The 14,853-nt window shown below is 42.4% G+C and overlaps 1 protein-coding gene across 2 annotated transcripts in view; it reads right to left on the bottom strand.

The window, feature by feature from the left end:
- The window catches only part of LOC140492662 (proteasome subunit beta type-6-like), a 42,296-nt gene that overhangs the window by 19,651 nt on the left and 7,792 nt on the right, over positions 1-14,853 (bottom strand). For both annotated transcript variants that reach the window (XR_011963600.1, XM_072591699.1), the window contains exons 4-5: positions 4,819-4,948; positions 2,551-2,695 (exon numbers count right to left, since the gene is read on the bottom strand). Coding sequence is in view for 1 of the 2 variants with exons in the window: in XM_072591699.1 (XP_072447800.1) it covers positions 2,551-2,695; positions 4,819-4,948 (275 nt within the window). In the remaining variant the exon portion in view is untranslated. The remainder of the gene's footprint in view (positions 1-2,550; positions 2,696-4,818; positions 4,949-14,853) is intronic.

Raw genomic sequence — 14,853 nt, 5'->3', positions numbered from 1 at the left:
GGAAGCTGTACAAACTGACCCCTAATATAACAGCTCCGAGGGTTGGATTGGGCAAGCACAAAATTACTCTCTGTGCGGATGATGTCCTCCTTTTTTTAAGTGATCCTTTGACATCCATGCCCCGCCTAATTCAAGTGGTCAATCTATTCGGTATGTTCTCAGGTTACAAAATCAATTTTATGAAATCGGAGGCAATGCCATTGGGAGGCCTTACCAGTATATCTAATTTACCAGACGGATCTTGCTTTCCCTTTCGGTGGTCACTAGAAGTCTTCTGTACTTAGGTACTTTTATTACTCCAGTATTAGGTCAGTTATATAAAGCTAATTACTTACACTTATTAGAGAAAATAAGGCAGGACCTTCAACACTGGGGAGATCTCCCAATATCCTGGCTAGGCAGCGTAGCCTTAGTTAAGATGAATATTTTACCTCGTCTTCTATATCCTATGAGAATGCTCCCCTTGATGATGTGGAGACCGGCATTGCCTAAGCTTTACGGCTGGCTCGGCTCCTTTATTTGGAGTCATAAATGGCCCCTTATCAAATTAGAAAAGCTGCAGCTCCCACAAGCAAGGGGAGGACTGGACTTCCCAGATTTCAGGCGTTACCAATTGAGCTCCTTATTACCTTATGTAGTTGATTGGTTGTGGGTCACAAGAGACCCAATCTGGATAGACATTGAGACCTCCAAAATAAAGTGTCCTCTTATCAATCTATTATTTATAGACAAGATGAGAGTTATTACGGACTATTGCAAAAACCCTACCGTACTAAATACAATGAAAGCCTGGAGGATAATGCAACAAGATGAGGGTAAACTGCAAAAAAACCTCCCCTAATACCCCCATAGTGGGAGCATCAGGATTTCAGCCAGGGCTAACAGATGCTACATTTTAAACTTGGGAGTCCAGAGGTATTTCCTGCTTGGCAGACCTGTTTGATGGGGAGGTTATGATGTCCTTTGAGCAGCTGCGCCAGAAGTTTGGACTGCCTAACAAGGACCTCTTTCGGTATTTTCAAATACAAGACTTTATACAAAAGAAGACCACACTGATAGTCAATCCTTACAAATCGGATAGGAAAAGGAGAGTGTTATGGCCAATGGGGCCACCCTCGATCAGTACTCTTTATCATTCACCATATAATAAGGTCTCAAAGGACATGGAACGATTATAGAAAACCTGGAATCAAGAATTAGGGTTGGAAATTTCTTTAGAAATGTGGGAGGACATCTGGAAAAATGCCAGAAAGCTCTCTATCTGTAACAGAACTCAGGCTACTCAATTAAAGATACTTCACAGGGCTCACATGGCACCTGAATGACTCGCAAAATTCAAGGCAGGAGCATCCTCAATGTGTCCCGAGTGTAAATAGACACTCTCATGCATTGCCTATGGACATGCCATAAGATCCGTAGGTATTGGGATACAGTAGCAAATGCCTTGACAGAGATATTGGGTACAGAGATTGGATCAGATCCGATCCAACGTCTCTACTTTTGGGCTCTCCAAATTTTCCCTCCCTGGATGTATACAGGAGGAAATCATTTACTATCCTCTCCTTTTGTGCGAGGAAAAATATTTTAGTGAATTGGGTATCCAAAGGCCCCCCCCCCCCCCCCAGAACTTTCAAACTGGCAGAGGATAGTCATGGAAAATATCCCCCTTGATTTCCTCACGTATATGGTGCACCAAAAAATGGAACATGGCAGCCTTTTTTGAACTACATCGACACAAACATTTTGGCCATATTGTCTAGAGCTTTTGTTTAGCTGTGGTAATGGTTCTGGCTGGTTCAGGGGCCCCCAGAAGGAGGAATCCCGTATAAATACGGGTCTGTTATGACTTGATGTAAATCTATTTTGAGCATGTATCTAGTCATTTAATTACTTTGTTGTTTACTGTTAGTAATATATGATATCCTATTTTAGGTTTTGGTTGTTTGTAGAAGTAGTAAGTGGGTTATTTTTTATTTATTTCATTTAATATTGGTGTTGTTATTATATTGCAAAGTGGAATACACTAGTTTGTATTATTTTTGTAATTTTGTAAAAAAAATCTTTAAAATTTTCTTTTTCAATTAAAAAAACCTCTATATAAAAAAAGAAATGCAACTCCTATGCATTTCAAGCTCTTGGGTTTCTTTAGTTTGACCAGAAAACCTCATACATTAGGTAAGTGTGCAGTATTTTGAACAATATGGTATGCCTAGACATTACTTTTTAGTATAATGCTTCAAATCTCAGTAGAAACAAAATAGTACTTTGCAAGTGTGAACATTTCCTCAAACCTCATTGGTTTTTTACAAGAATGTCACATTCCGATCTCAAGCGACAGTTTAACTAAAAGGTGCAATGATGGTTTAATAATTCTGTCCCCTCAAGTGCATCACCACACTTCCAAAATAGGGTTATGAAAAATTTCTTGTTAAATAATAATGGGCACTTTCAGATTTTAATTATAAATGTTTCTGAGTGGGAGATGAAATTTCTAAACATTTTCCACTTGCAGCACAAACTCACAACTATACAACTCTTCATTGAACTCACCATTTGCTGTAAAATCTAAGCACTGCTCCTTTGTCATTCCAGGTTTGTACGAGGAGTCGACATAGCCATAAATGTAGGTACTTCCAGAGCCACCAATGGAGAATGGCTGCCGTACCATCATGCCCCCCATTGGAACAGTGTAGACCTACAACCACAAACAAGGGCATTAACTCCCAGAGCAATCACACTAATTCACAGACGAATCCTGACGACATGGAGGAAGTTGTGAACTATAGCTTCCACTCATGGATACATTTAGGAGAGGGAGAAATGGAGGAAAAAGTAAAGCAGAAGGATGGATGGATTTTTAAATGTGTTAAGAGCAACTGAATCTGAATAGATCTTCACTTCTCACTTCCTATGATAAGGCTGTGAAATTGGTCAGTTCGATTTTTTTTTTCTTTTACCATACTACAGATCCTGCTCCCCCTCCCACTTTTCACAGAATGAAAAAGTTGTTCACCTGTTCATTAAAAAGCGCTACATGCTGTTCTCTTTTTATTCTTCCCATGGTCTCATCCCATGGGCAGAGTTGGGGCTTCGGTGTTCAGTTAAGCAGTAGTTGTTGGTGGATGTGGATAATGCCAACACAGCCACATTTTATCACCAAACCTACGTTACTGAGGCTTCTCCCTGAATTACTGTCATCTCTGTATTGGTGACAATTTCACAACTCATTTAGGGAAGAAATTACAAGACACAAAGGTGATCTCAATCCTCATGTCCAACTTACTGGCAGTAATAGATAAGAAGAAAGGTCAATTTCACTATGATACTAAGTCAAAATAAATTCTGACACAAGCAGTGGTTGAGTTACAGTGTGAAAGTTGAGCAGCAGCAGCTTAACAACAGGAGAGGAGAGTGGAACTAAAATTGTCATTGTTGGAGAGGTGGAAAGGTGGATCACCAAACACTGATCAGCTGTGGTAATTATAACAAAATAATGAGGATACAAGGAACATCGCTGCACACTGTGGATGCCATGGATCTACAAAGTGCAAGAGAAACCCAATATGTCTGGCAGTACGTGTGACAGGAGAAACAGAGTTAATGCTTGCCATTCAATGTCGCCTCTTCAAAACTGAAGAGGCTAGAAAATTGTGGGTTTTATGGGAGAGACGCCCAGTAGAATATATGGCGTGAACACACAAAGTAAAACATAAATACATGCTAATGATAATACAAGAGAGATCAAGATACAAAGTAAGTGTTTAACGATAGGTGTGAATAGTAGAAAGTAAGTTACAGAGAGCAAACCCGTGGAAACAAGACAATTGCACAGCACACAAGATTGCACCATCAAAATGCAGGGCAGTGCTCATACTCTGAAGTTGTTGAACTCAGCACTGAGTCCTGAAGGCTGTGATGTGCCAAGGTGGGAAATGAGCTGCTGTTCCTCCAGCCTGCATTAGGTTTTACTGGAATACTGCAGCAGGAATGTCAGCACAAGATCAACACAGTGTTTCAACATGGTACTCAACTGGAAGGTAGGGGCTGTTCTTACAAACAGAGCAGGGACATTCTTCAAAGCAGTTATGCAGTTTGCATTTAGTCTTGCAATGTAAACGAGACCATACACTGAGCAGCTGTAGATGATGTGTTTTGGATCTTGGTCACAGAGGAATGAAGATGTAAAAGGGCAAGCGTTTCACCTGCAAATGCATGGGAAGATGCCATGGAGTAGTGAAAGTGTTAGGAGCGACAGAGGAATAGACAAAGGGATCATGGAAGGAACAGTTGCTGCAGAATGCAAGCAAAGGACAAAACCGTATGTTTGGTGGTGGATTCATGCTCAAGGTGGTGGAAATGGAGGAGAATAATCCTTTGAATGCAAATACTGATGGAGTGGAAAGTGAGGACTTGGGGAACTGTGTTAACGTTCAGAGGGGAAAGGAAAGGGGCAAGAATAGAAATGACTGAGGGCAAGTCCTCAACAGAGGAAAAAGACACACATATCAAAACACCCCTGTGAAATAAAATAGTCACAAGTGTGGCCTTAAAAAGGACCGCATCAATGCTGTGAGTAGGTCAGGGAAGGAAGGTGGAATCCCAGAATTATTGAAGGGGTGAACATGGAGAGAAGACACAACAACACATTAAGACGACTTCAAATATCCAAGTTAAATATGGGACAGGGATTTAAGGTAACAATCAGAAACATTTATCTTCACTTTATTCCTTTGGTAATTGGCTAGAGCCCAACACCCCACAACGTCTTTACAACTGCAGCATTTCAGAGAAAATTAATAATTAATCTATAAACCTTACCTGTCCACCTTTTCTTTTATCCCACCCAGCAACAATGATGCCAGCCATCAGCTCTTCTCTGTATTTATAGCACATATCTTTGAACAAATTAGCAGCTGTCTGCACTAGTGGAAGTTCATCAAGTTCAATGCTGTAAAGAAAGTGAGACAGAAACTAACAGCGTGTCAAGAGATACCAAAAACAGTGAGTTAAATTCCATTTTCTTCCTCAGTGTCCTTTTAGCCTGCAGACATATATACGATTCTCACTCCACAGAGACATCCTGTGAGCCTCCAGTACCCTTGGCATACCCAACATATACTTTAGTGCCTGGGACAGAGCTCCAGGGTCCCTGGCAGTAGCATCTTGCCACTGATCAGCTAGCTGTGAATTCCAGCCGGCATCATTGAAACAAGGCATTGAATTAAGAACTAAGAGTCATTGTTTGCATTTCTCCATGCATCTTCATAGCTGGCCCTTCACTCCTACCTGCACCCTCACATTCTATGCAAGTCATTTGTCTCCTGTGTATCCTTTTACCAAGTTAACTAGTGTAAAGCTTTTGCTGAAAGTGTTGTTGGAAAAGTGCAGCAGGTCAGGCAGCATCCAAGGAGCAGGAGAATCAACGTTTCGGGAATGAAGAAGGGCTCATGCCCGAAACGTCGATTCTCCTGTTCCTCGGATGCTGCCTGACCTGCTGCGCTTTTCCAGCAACACATTTTCAGCTCTGATCTCCAGCATCTGCAATCCTCACTTTCTCCTAAAGCTTTTGCTGCTCTGTCATACAGTAAGACTTAAAGTCCAAATCAGCATATTCTGTTAATCATTCACGTCAATACAACATCTACAGAATCAATGTTCTGTTGCACATATTGGATCATAAATATTCTACAGAATCACACTGCTCTTGAAACACCAACATGGCTTCTCTTTTCACAGATGCTGCAAGACCTGCTCAGTATTTCAGCACTGTTTTTGTACAGTAGATGCCCTGCACATTTCAGCCAGTGGAGAACATGTTGACACAAATACACTTGATGCATTATACAGTGTTATGAAGCTGTACGTGTGTACTATACCTTTAAGAGAAAGTGACAGCTGGCAAGCACCAAGTTAAGCTATTCTAAATTCCGTTTTCTTCGGTTTGTGTTTCAACTGTGGTGTTTAAATAAATTGTTTCGCTTAGAGCAGAGTGGTTTGACCAGCTGCATCACTTCTGGAATATCCACTTCATATCTGTCTTTAAAATAGGAAAAGGTTGGGTCTTGGCTACCTCAAAATATTTTTGAGATGGTCTGGCCTGGTTCATAACACATGGGACAGAAATAGTTGAATGAGACCAAACATCCATTTCATGAATTGTGTTAACAACTGGTTAACCATAGTCTGGAGCCTTCAGGGGCAGGGACGAGGTGAGAAACTCTTTGACAACAGTCCCTCATGGTGCAAATAGCTCTCCCTAATTCTTCTATACCTTACACTTTGACAGCCATCCAAGGAAGGACTGGAAGTTTTAAAAGTTAATGACCTCAACCTATTGACAATAAATGGGCCTATGCTCCAGAACCAGGCAAATCCTGTATCTAATACGGTAGCCTGATTTGATAATTTGCTGATAGCAGCATTTTAATTTGAATAAAAATCTGGCTGCGAACAACCATTTTGGGCAGAGAAACATTCTGAGGCAGTCGCTGTTTCTCAACAGTGAGAAGTAAACGTGTGGAGAACTGCATACAAAATAAGTCAATCCGAGTGTTCCCCCATCTGTAAACCTTGGATCAACCAGGAAATTCAAACAGGAAAACCAGACAGGTAGCGTTCAAGTCAGATGATCCAGATCAATACTGGAACTCCAGATATGATCTCCGCAAAGCCATCAGGGATGCCAAGAGGCAGTACTGGAGCAAGTTAAAAACCCAAACCTAACAGACAGATTCCAGCCACCTATGGCAAGGTCTAAACAACATTACAGGATATAAAATGAAGCAGAACAAGATAGTGGACAAAGACACATCCGTCCCTGAAACACCCCATGCCTTATATGCTCGGTTTGAGCAGAATGCCAGCGGCATGGTGACACCTGCCCCAACACCTATTCCCTGGGTCACCACTGCAGACATCAGATCTCTCTTCCTGAGAGTGAACCCAAGGAAAGTGATAGGTCTGGACAGTGTCCCCATCCAAGTACTCAGATCCTCTACGGACCAACTGGCGGAGGTATTACTAACATCTTCAACCTCTCCCTCCAGCAAGCTGAAGTCCCCATTGCTTCAAGACCACCACCATCCTCATACCTAAGGAAACACATGCAATGTGCCTGAATGACTACCTATAGTAGTCCTCAATAATCATGAAGTGCCTCAGCAGGCTTGTCATGGCCCACATCAATTCCAGTATCCCAGCCTGCCTCGATCCCTTAGAATCTACCTACCAAGGTAACAGGTCCACAGCGGATGCCATATCCCTAATCCTACACTCATCTCGACAACAAGGACACCTATGTTAAACTCCTACTCATTGACTACAGCTCCGACTTCAACACCATTATGCCCTCCAGATTGATTGCAAAACACTGATCTTGTTCTTGGCTCCGCCCTCTGCATCAAGATCCTCAGCTTTCTGACCCACAGACCGCAATCAGTGAAAATAGGTAACTGCACCTCAACCATAATAACACTTGACGCTGGAGCCCTCCCCCACCTTCCCCCCACCACCACCCCCACCTCAGCTCCCTACTAAACACCTGTACACCCATAACTGTGTTGCTAAATTCCAAATGAATAGCATCAACACATTTGCTGACAACATTGTTGGACGGATATTGAACAACGAGTCAAAATACAGAAGGGAGATAGAGGGCTTGGTGACATGCAATGATAACAACCTCTCTCTCAACATCGGCAAGACTAAAGAATTGATCATGGATTTCAGAAAGAATAGAGGAGAACATACTCCCATCTACATCAAAGGAACAGAGGTCACGAGTGTAGACAGCTTCAAATTCCTAGGACTGACAACAACTCAATTTCCCATGGATATGCAACAGTCAAGAAGAAACAACAATGTCTCTTCTTCTTCAGTTGCTGTCTGGCTTTGGAAACATTAAGGTGCTATAAATTTAATAGGGGTTTTTGGATCGTAGATTGTTATAGAGTGGGATAACAAACCTTTAAGAGAAAGGAGGCTTAGAGTTGTAAATACTTGTTGTTTAATGGTCACTTTAAGAGTTAATGAATAAAATTGATTTTTTTTGTTAAATAGTGGAATTTGAGTAATTCTCTGTTATTCATATTTTAAGAGATTACGAGGTGGGGTGAACTTTTGTGCATTTAGTTTACCGCCTTGTCGTAACAATTAAGAGTAACATGAGCTACCCTCCAATCTGCAGGGACTCTTCCAGAGTCTAGAGAATCCTGGCAGAAGACCAATTCATCCAACATTTCTACAGCCACTTCCTTAAGTACTTTGGGATATAGATTATCAAGCGTTGGGGATTTATCAACCTTCAATCCCCTCAATTTTCCCACCTTCACTTCTCTAATATTGATATGTTATGGTTGCTCATCCCCAAGGGTCTCGTACAGCTAGATTGGAAATGATTCCTTTCTAATTATACCAAGTACCCAATCTAAGATGGCCTACTCTCTAGTTGGTTCCCCCACATATTGGTCAAGGAAACCATCCCATACATACTTTCCTCCTCTATGGCATTGTGCCTAATCTGATCTGCCCAATCTATGTGTAGATTAAAATGACCCATGATCACTGATATTCCCTTATCACATCTCGAATTTCCTGTTCAACGCCATTCCCCAACATCAGCACTGCAGTTTGGGGGTCTATATATGACACCCACTAATGTTCTTTGCCCCTTGGTATTTCTCAACTCAACACATACAGACTCCATGTTGTCAGAGCTAATATCCTTTGTCACTTTGTGTTAATTTCCTCTTTAACCATTTCCTTTTTGCCTGTCCTTCCTAAATACTGAATACCCTGGGACATTCAATACCTATGCCTGGTCACTCTGCAGCAATCTCTCTGCAATCCCAATTATATCGTACATGTTTACATATAAATTGCGCGATCAATTCATCCACTTTATTTCGAATGCTTCATGCATTTAAATATAAAACTTTTAAATTTGTTCCACTGGTAAATTATCCTACCTTTTTATAATTCCTTGTTGCATAAAGATATTCACCTGTTCTGTCCCTCACCATTATTGTCTGGTAACCATCCATCACATTGCTAACTTGCACTCTTACCTCCTCCTTTTATTTGGGTTTTCTAATTTCCCCTCTATAACTGAATCCTCCCTTCCCCCATTTAGTTTAAAGCCATACCTACATCCCTGGTTATGAGATTCATTAGGACTCTGGTCCCAGCACAGTTCAGATGAAGACCGCCACACTGGGACAGATCCCTTTTTCTTTAGTACTGGTGCCAATGCCCCATGAATTCAAATACATTTTATCCACATTTATCTTTAAGCCACTCATTTACCTGCTTAATCTTATTGACCCTATGCCAATTAGCTCATAGTAATCTGGAGATTTTCAATTTAGCTCCTAGCTGCTCACACTCCCTTAGCAGAACTTCTACCCTAGTTTTGTCTATGTCTTTTGAACCTACGTGGACGACGACCACTAGATCTTTATCCTTCCACTCCCAAGTTCGTCTGCAGCCCAGATGAGACATCCCAAACCCAAGCACCAGGCAGGCAACACAACCTTCAGGACTCTCATTCCTGGTCACATAGAGGCATAGTCACTGTTCTAATTATACTATCCCCAATTATTCGACTTTTTCAAAGTTTGTGAGAAGATTCGTAGCTCGGGTGCTCGTTGTTGTGGTTCTGTTCGCCGAGCTCGGAATTTGTGTTGCAGACGTTTTGTCCCCTGTCTAGGTGACATCCTCAGTGCTTGGGAGCCTCCTGTGAAGCGCTTCTGCGATCTTTCCTCCGGCATTTGTAGTGGTTTGAATCTGCTGCTTCCAGTTGTCAGTTCCAGCTGTCCGTTGCAGTGGCCGGTATATTGGGTCCAGGTCGATGTGCTTATTGATTGAATCTGTGGATGAGTGCCATGCATCTAGGAATTCCCTGCCTGTTCTCGGTTTGGCTTGTCCTATAATAGTAGTGTTGTCCCAGTCGAACTCATGTTGCTTGTCATCTGCGTGTGTGGCTACTAAGGATAGCTGGTCATGTATTTTCGTGGCTAGTTGGTGTTCATGGATGCAGATTGTTAGCTGTCTTCTGGTTTGTCCTATGTGGTGTTTTGTGCAGTCCTTGCATGGGATTTTGTACACAACCCAACGGACTAGACACACTACCATACATCAAGAGCATTTCCGAACTGACAGCCAGACTACTGCGACCACTAGGACTCATAACAGCACACAAACCAACAGCCACTCTCAGACAACAACTCACCAGAACGAAGGACCCGATACCCAGCATGAGCAAAACCAATGTAGTGCACAAAATCCCATGCAAGGACTGCATAAAACACTACATAGGACAAACAGGAAGACAGCTAACGATCCGTATCCATGAACACCAACCAGCCACGAAACGACACGACCAACTATCCTTAGTAGCCACACACGCAGATGACAAGCAACATGAATTTGACTCGGACAACACGACTATTATAGGACAAGCCAAACAGAGAACAGCCAGGAAATTCCTAGAAGCATGGCACTCATCCACAGATTCAATCAATAAACACATCGACCTGGACCCCATATACCGGCCACTGCAGCGGACAGCTGGAACTGACAACCGGAAGCGGCAGATTCAAACCACTACAAATGCCGGAGGAAAGATCACAGAAGCACTTCACAGAAGGCTCCCAAGCACTGAGGATGTCACCTAGACAGGGGACGAAACGTCTGCAACACAAATTCCCAGCTCGGCGAACAGAACCACAACAATTAGACGTTTTTCTTCTCTCTCCCCACTTAAATGGCTCCCTGCACCATGGTGCCATGGTCAGTCGGCTCACCCTCTCTGAAGTCCCCATTCCCATCCACAAAGGGAGCAAGACTCTTGAACCTGTTGCACAAAGACAAGGGCTGAGGCTCCTGTAACTCTAGCTCCTGAATCCCTCTACTTGCCTTACTCTTAGCCACACCATCCTGTCCCTGACCACTGGCTGAATTTGAGTGAGTCTAAGGGGTAGGTAGCGCCCAGGTAACTTGTTGCCTCCCTGATATGTTACAATGTCTGAAGCTTAGACTCCAACTCATCGAATCTGAACCGGAGCTCCTTGAGCTACCATCATTTACTACAGACATGATCACTGGGAACCACAATGGAGTTCACCAACCTAACATCATGCAGAAATAACACAGCGCCTGACCCTCCATCCTTATTTTAATTACTTTTGAAATTTTAAAAAAACTAACTGTTTTCATACCACTGTGTATTTTCTCAATCTGAATGCAAAATGTAACCAATAATTTAATAAGATTCAATTTAACAGATACAAATTTAAGCAGACTAGATTACAGAAATCACCAGTTGCTGAATTCTGATTGGAGTTTTTAAAACTCCTTCACTTCAGAAGATGAATTAGCAGGCAAGTAAGGCCTCAGCAATAATAGAGACTGATGCTATTTTGTGCTTCTATGTAAAATCCAACCATACGGAGTTTAAATTTTCATATTTTAGGTCATTATTACTTTTTACTTAAATTATTATCAGCAAGAATGCTGCATTTTATAATTCACAGACCACTCAGAGAATATACCTGGCTTGGTATTGATGCAGGCACCAGCTCATTTCACTGGATTTGCATTCCCATCATTTGAAAGATAAAAGCAGTCAAAAATACCCTGCACTTTGGAGATTGGAATCACCTGTTCCTGACTGTTTACTCATTTTCAATGAAAAGGGCAGCATTTATTATTCCTCCGTTTTAGGATCTTACCCATGGTCCATTTTTTCCAGTTGAACACCCAGGAGATTAAGGGCAACACACTTACATATATAGAAAATTGGTTGAGTGGCAGGAAACAGAGATTTGGAATGGTGGTAAGGACTCAAATTGGCAGAATTGGCAGTGGTGTTCCACAGGATTCTGTGTTGCAGCATCAATTGTTTACCATCTTCATTAACGACTTAGATGATGGCATAAAAAGTTAATTATCCACATTTGCTGATGACACAAACTTGGACAGCATTGTAGATGGTGTTGGTCACAGCATAAAATTACAACAGGATATTGATAGATTAGGTAAATATACAAAGCTGTGGCAGACAGATTTTAATATAAGCAAGTATGAGATCATCCATTTCAGATTGAGAAAGGATAGACCAAAATATTTTTCTCAAAAGGAACGAAGATAAACACAGACTTGGCTTTTTTTTAAAAAATGCGATACACAGGTGCAGAAAACAGTCAAGACGACTAAATGGAATACCAGCCTTTATGTCTAAAGGCCTGGAGTACAAGGATACAAACATTGTGCTGCAATTATACAAAACCCTAACTGCAGTCAAAGTGTAGTGCAGCCAGTCAGGCAGCATCAGAGGAGCAGGTGAGTAGACACTTCGATCACAAGCTCTCATCAGGAATAGGGGTGTGGCCCAAGGGGACTAAGAGATAACTGGGGAGGACAGTGCAGAGTTGGAAGGTTCGATCTGGGATAAGGTGGGGGGAGGGGAAGTGAGGAAACTGGTAAAATCCACATTGATCCTGGGTGGTTGGAGGGTCCCAAAGCAAAAGAAGAGACATTCTTCCTCCAGGCGTCGGGTGGCTAGAGTTTGGCGGTGAAGGAGACCCAGGACTTGCGTGTCCTTGGCAGAGGGAGATAAAGTGTTTGGCCAGAGCGCGGTGGGGTTGGTTAGCACGTGTTCCAGAGATGTTCTCTGAAACGTCCAGGTGAATGGGAGGTCAGGGTGGAAGGGTTCATGAAGTTGGCGAACTGTTCAATCTATTGTGTCTGTTACTCTCGATGTGGTCTCCTCTACATTGGGAAGACAGGACACCAACTTGCAGAATGTTTCAGAGAACGTCGCTGGGACACACAAAATCATTTATGTAGATCACAAACAGCTGAGGTCCCAACACTGAGCACCACTAGCCACAACCCTCCTTTCTGAAAAGCACCCTTCCACCGCTACCCTCTGTCTCCTATGACTATCTTGCCTGACACCATATGACTTCACCTTTTGTACCAGCTTGCCTTTAGGGACCTTGCCAAAGTCTTTACTGATGTCCACGTAGACAACATAAACTGCTTTTCCCTCAATCAAGTTAGTGAGGCACAATCGCCCACGCACAAAACAACGCATTCTATCACTAATAAGTCCTTTTGCTTCTAAATGCGTATAGTTCTTGTTGCTGAGAATATTTTCCAATAATTCACCAACATCAGACTCACAGGCCTGTAGTTTCCAGGATTATCCTTGTTCCCCTACTTAACCAATGGGACAACATAGGCTATTATCTAATCCTCCAAGACCTCACAAATGGCCAAAGAGAATAGAAAGAAAGGACAAACGTCACCAATCCAGGATGACAGCTGAACCTCTGGGGTTAAGCAATGAGAAGAGATTAGACAGACCAGGCCTTTATTACCACTGGTTGAAGATTCTGGAACTGGGTGGCATACTTTAAGAATTAGGGCCAGGTCATTCAGGAGAGATGTAAAGCATAGTATGGAACACTCTTCTTCAAATAACAGCTGGTGCTATGACAACGCTGCCCTTTTGATGTCTGGGAGTGTCTACTTAAACAAGAGCAGGGGAATGACCAGTTAGATGAGATTACATTACTTACAGTGTGGAAACAGGCCCTTCAGCCCAACAAGTCCACACCGACCCTCTGAAGAGCAACCCACCCAGACCCATTCCCCTACATTTACCCCTTCACCTAACACTATGGACAATTTAGCATGGCCAATTCACCTAACCTGCACATTTTTGGACTGTGGGAGGAAACCAGAGCACCCGGAGGAAACCCACGCAGATACAGGGAGAATGTGCAAACTCCACACAGACAGTTGCCTGAGGTGGGAATTGAACCTGGGTGTCTGGCGCTGTGAGGCAGCAGTGCTAACTACTGTACCACCGTGCCGCCGTTTAGATCTGATCTGTTGATCGTGGGATCTGTCAGCCTTATCTACTCAGTACTCTTCCAGTGGCTGATATATAAGTAAGAAGGGCTCATGCCCAAAACGTCGATTCTCCTGCTCCTGACCTGCTGCGCTTTTCCTGCAACACATTTTCAGCTCTGATCTCCAGCATCTGCAGTCCTCACTTTCTCCTGATATATAAGTAGCCTTGTGTTGCAGCTTCATCAGTTTGGCAGCCCTGTCCAGCTGGGCAGAGGAAAATATCTTTCGTTTTTGAAGGAGTAAGACTGAGCATCAAGGTCTCCTTCATAATCTTATGAACAATGAATATGATACTATTGCAAACTTATCCCAATTCAGGTTTCTTCTCGTTTCGTTTTAGTTTTAGCAGGCAGTCAGAAGCTGCTACAGTGAAAATAGGTCCCATGTTTCAACAGATACTTCTTGCCTGATTTTTTTTCTCTGAAATCTCTCCTGCATTTGAACCTGTATTTGAATTTATCTTTTCCCAAGGGGTGAATGTATGGGATGCTGTAGAGATTGGAACGGGTACTTAGTTAAGTTATTCTAAATTCTGTTTTCCTTAGTTTGTGTTTCATCTGTAGTGTTTAAATAAATTCTATTTTGCTTAAAGCCAAGTAGTTTGATCAGCTGCACCACTCCTGGAATATCTACTTTACACCTACCATTAAAAAAAGGAAAGGGTTACAAGTCTGGACTACCCTCTTAAGATATTTTGAGGGAGGTCTAGCGTGGTCTACAACAATGCTATTTCAATCATTAAATTTAAACCAGAGATAGACAATTATTTATTAAGCAATGATATCTAGGGGTATGGGCCCAAGGCAGGCATATGGAGTTAGGTTGCAGATCAGCCATGGTCTTATTGAAAGGCAGAGCAGGCTCGAGGGGCTGAACGGCCTTCTACAAAGGAATATCACCTGAACTCAACTTTGGTAGTGGCAGAAGTTTTAA

The sequence above is a fragment of the Chiloscyllium punctatum genome, chromosome 21 (genome assembly GCF_047496795.1).
Source record: "Chiloscyllium punctatum isolate Juve2018m chromosome 21, sChiPun1.3, whole genome shotgun sequence".
In the NCBI taxonomy this organism is placed as follows: Eukaryota; Metazoa; Chordata; class Chondrichthyes; order Orectolobiformes; family Hemiscylliidae; genus Chiloscyllium; species Chiloscyllium punctatum.
Note: the sequence above shows the minus strand (reverse complement) of the source record. Positions and strands in the feature narration are given on the sequence as shown.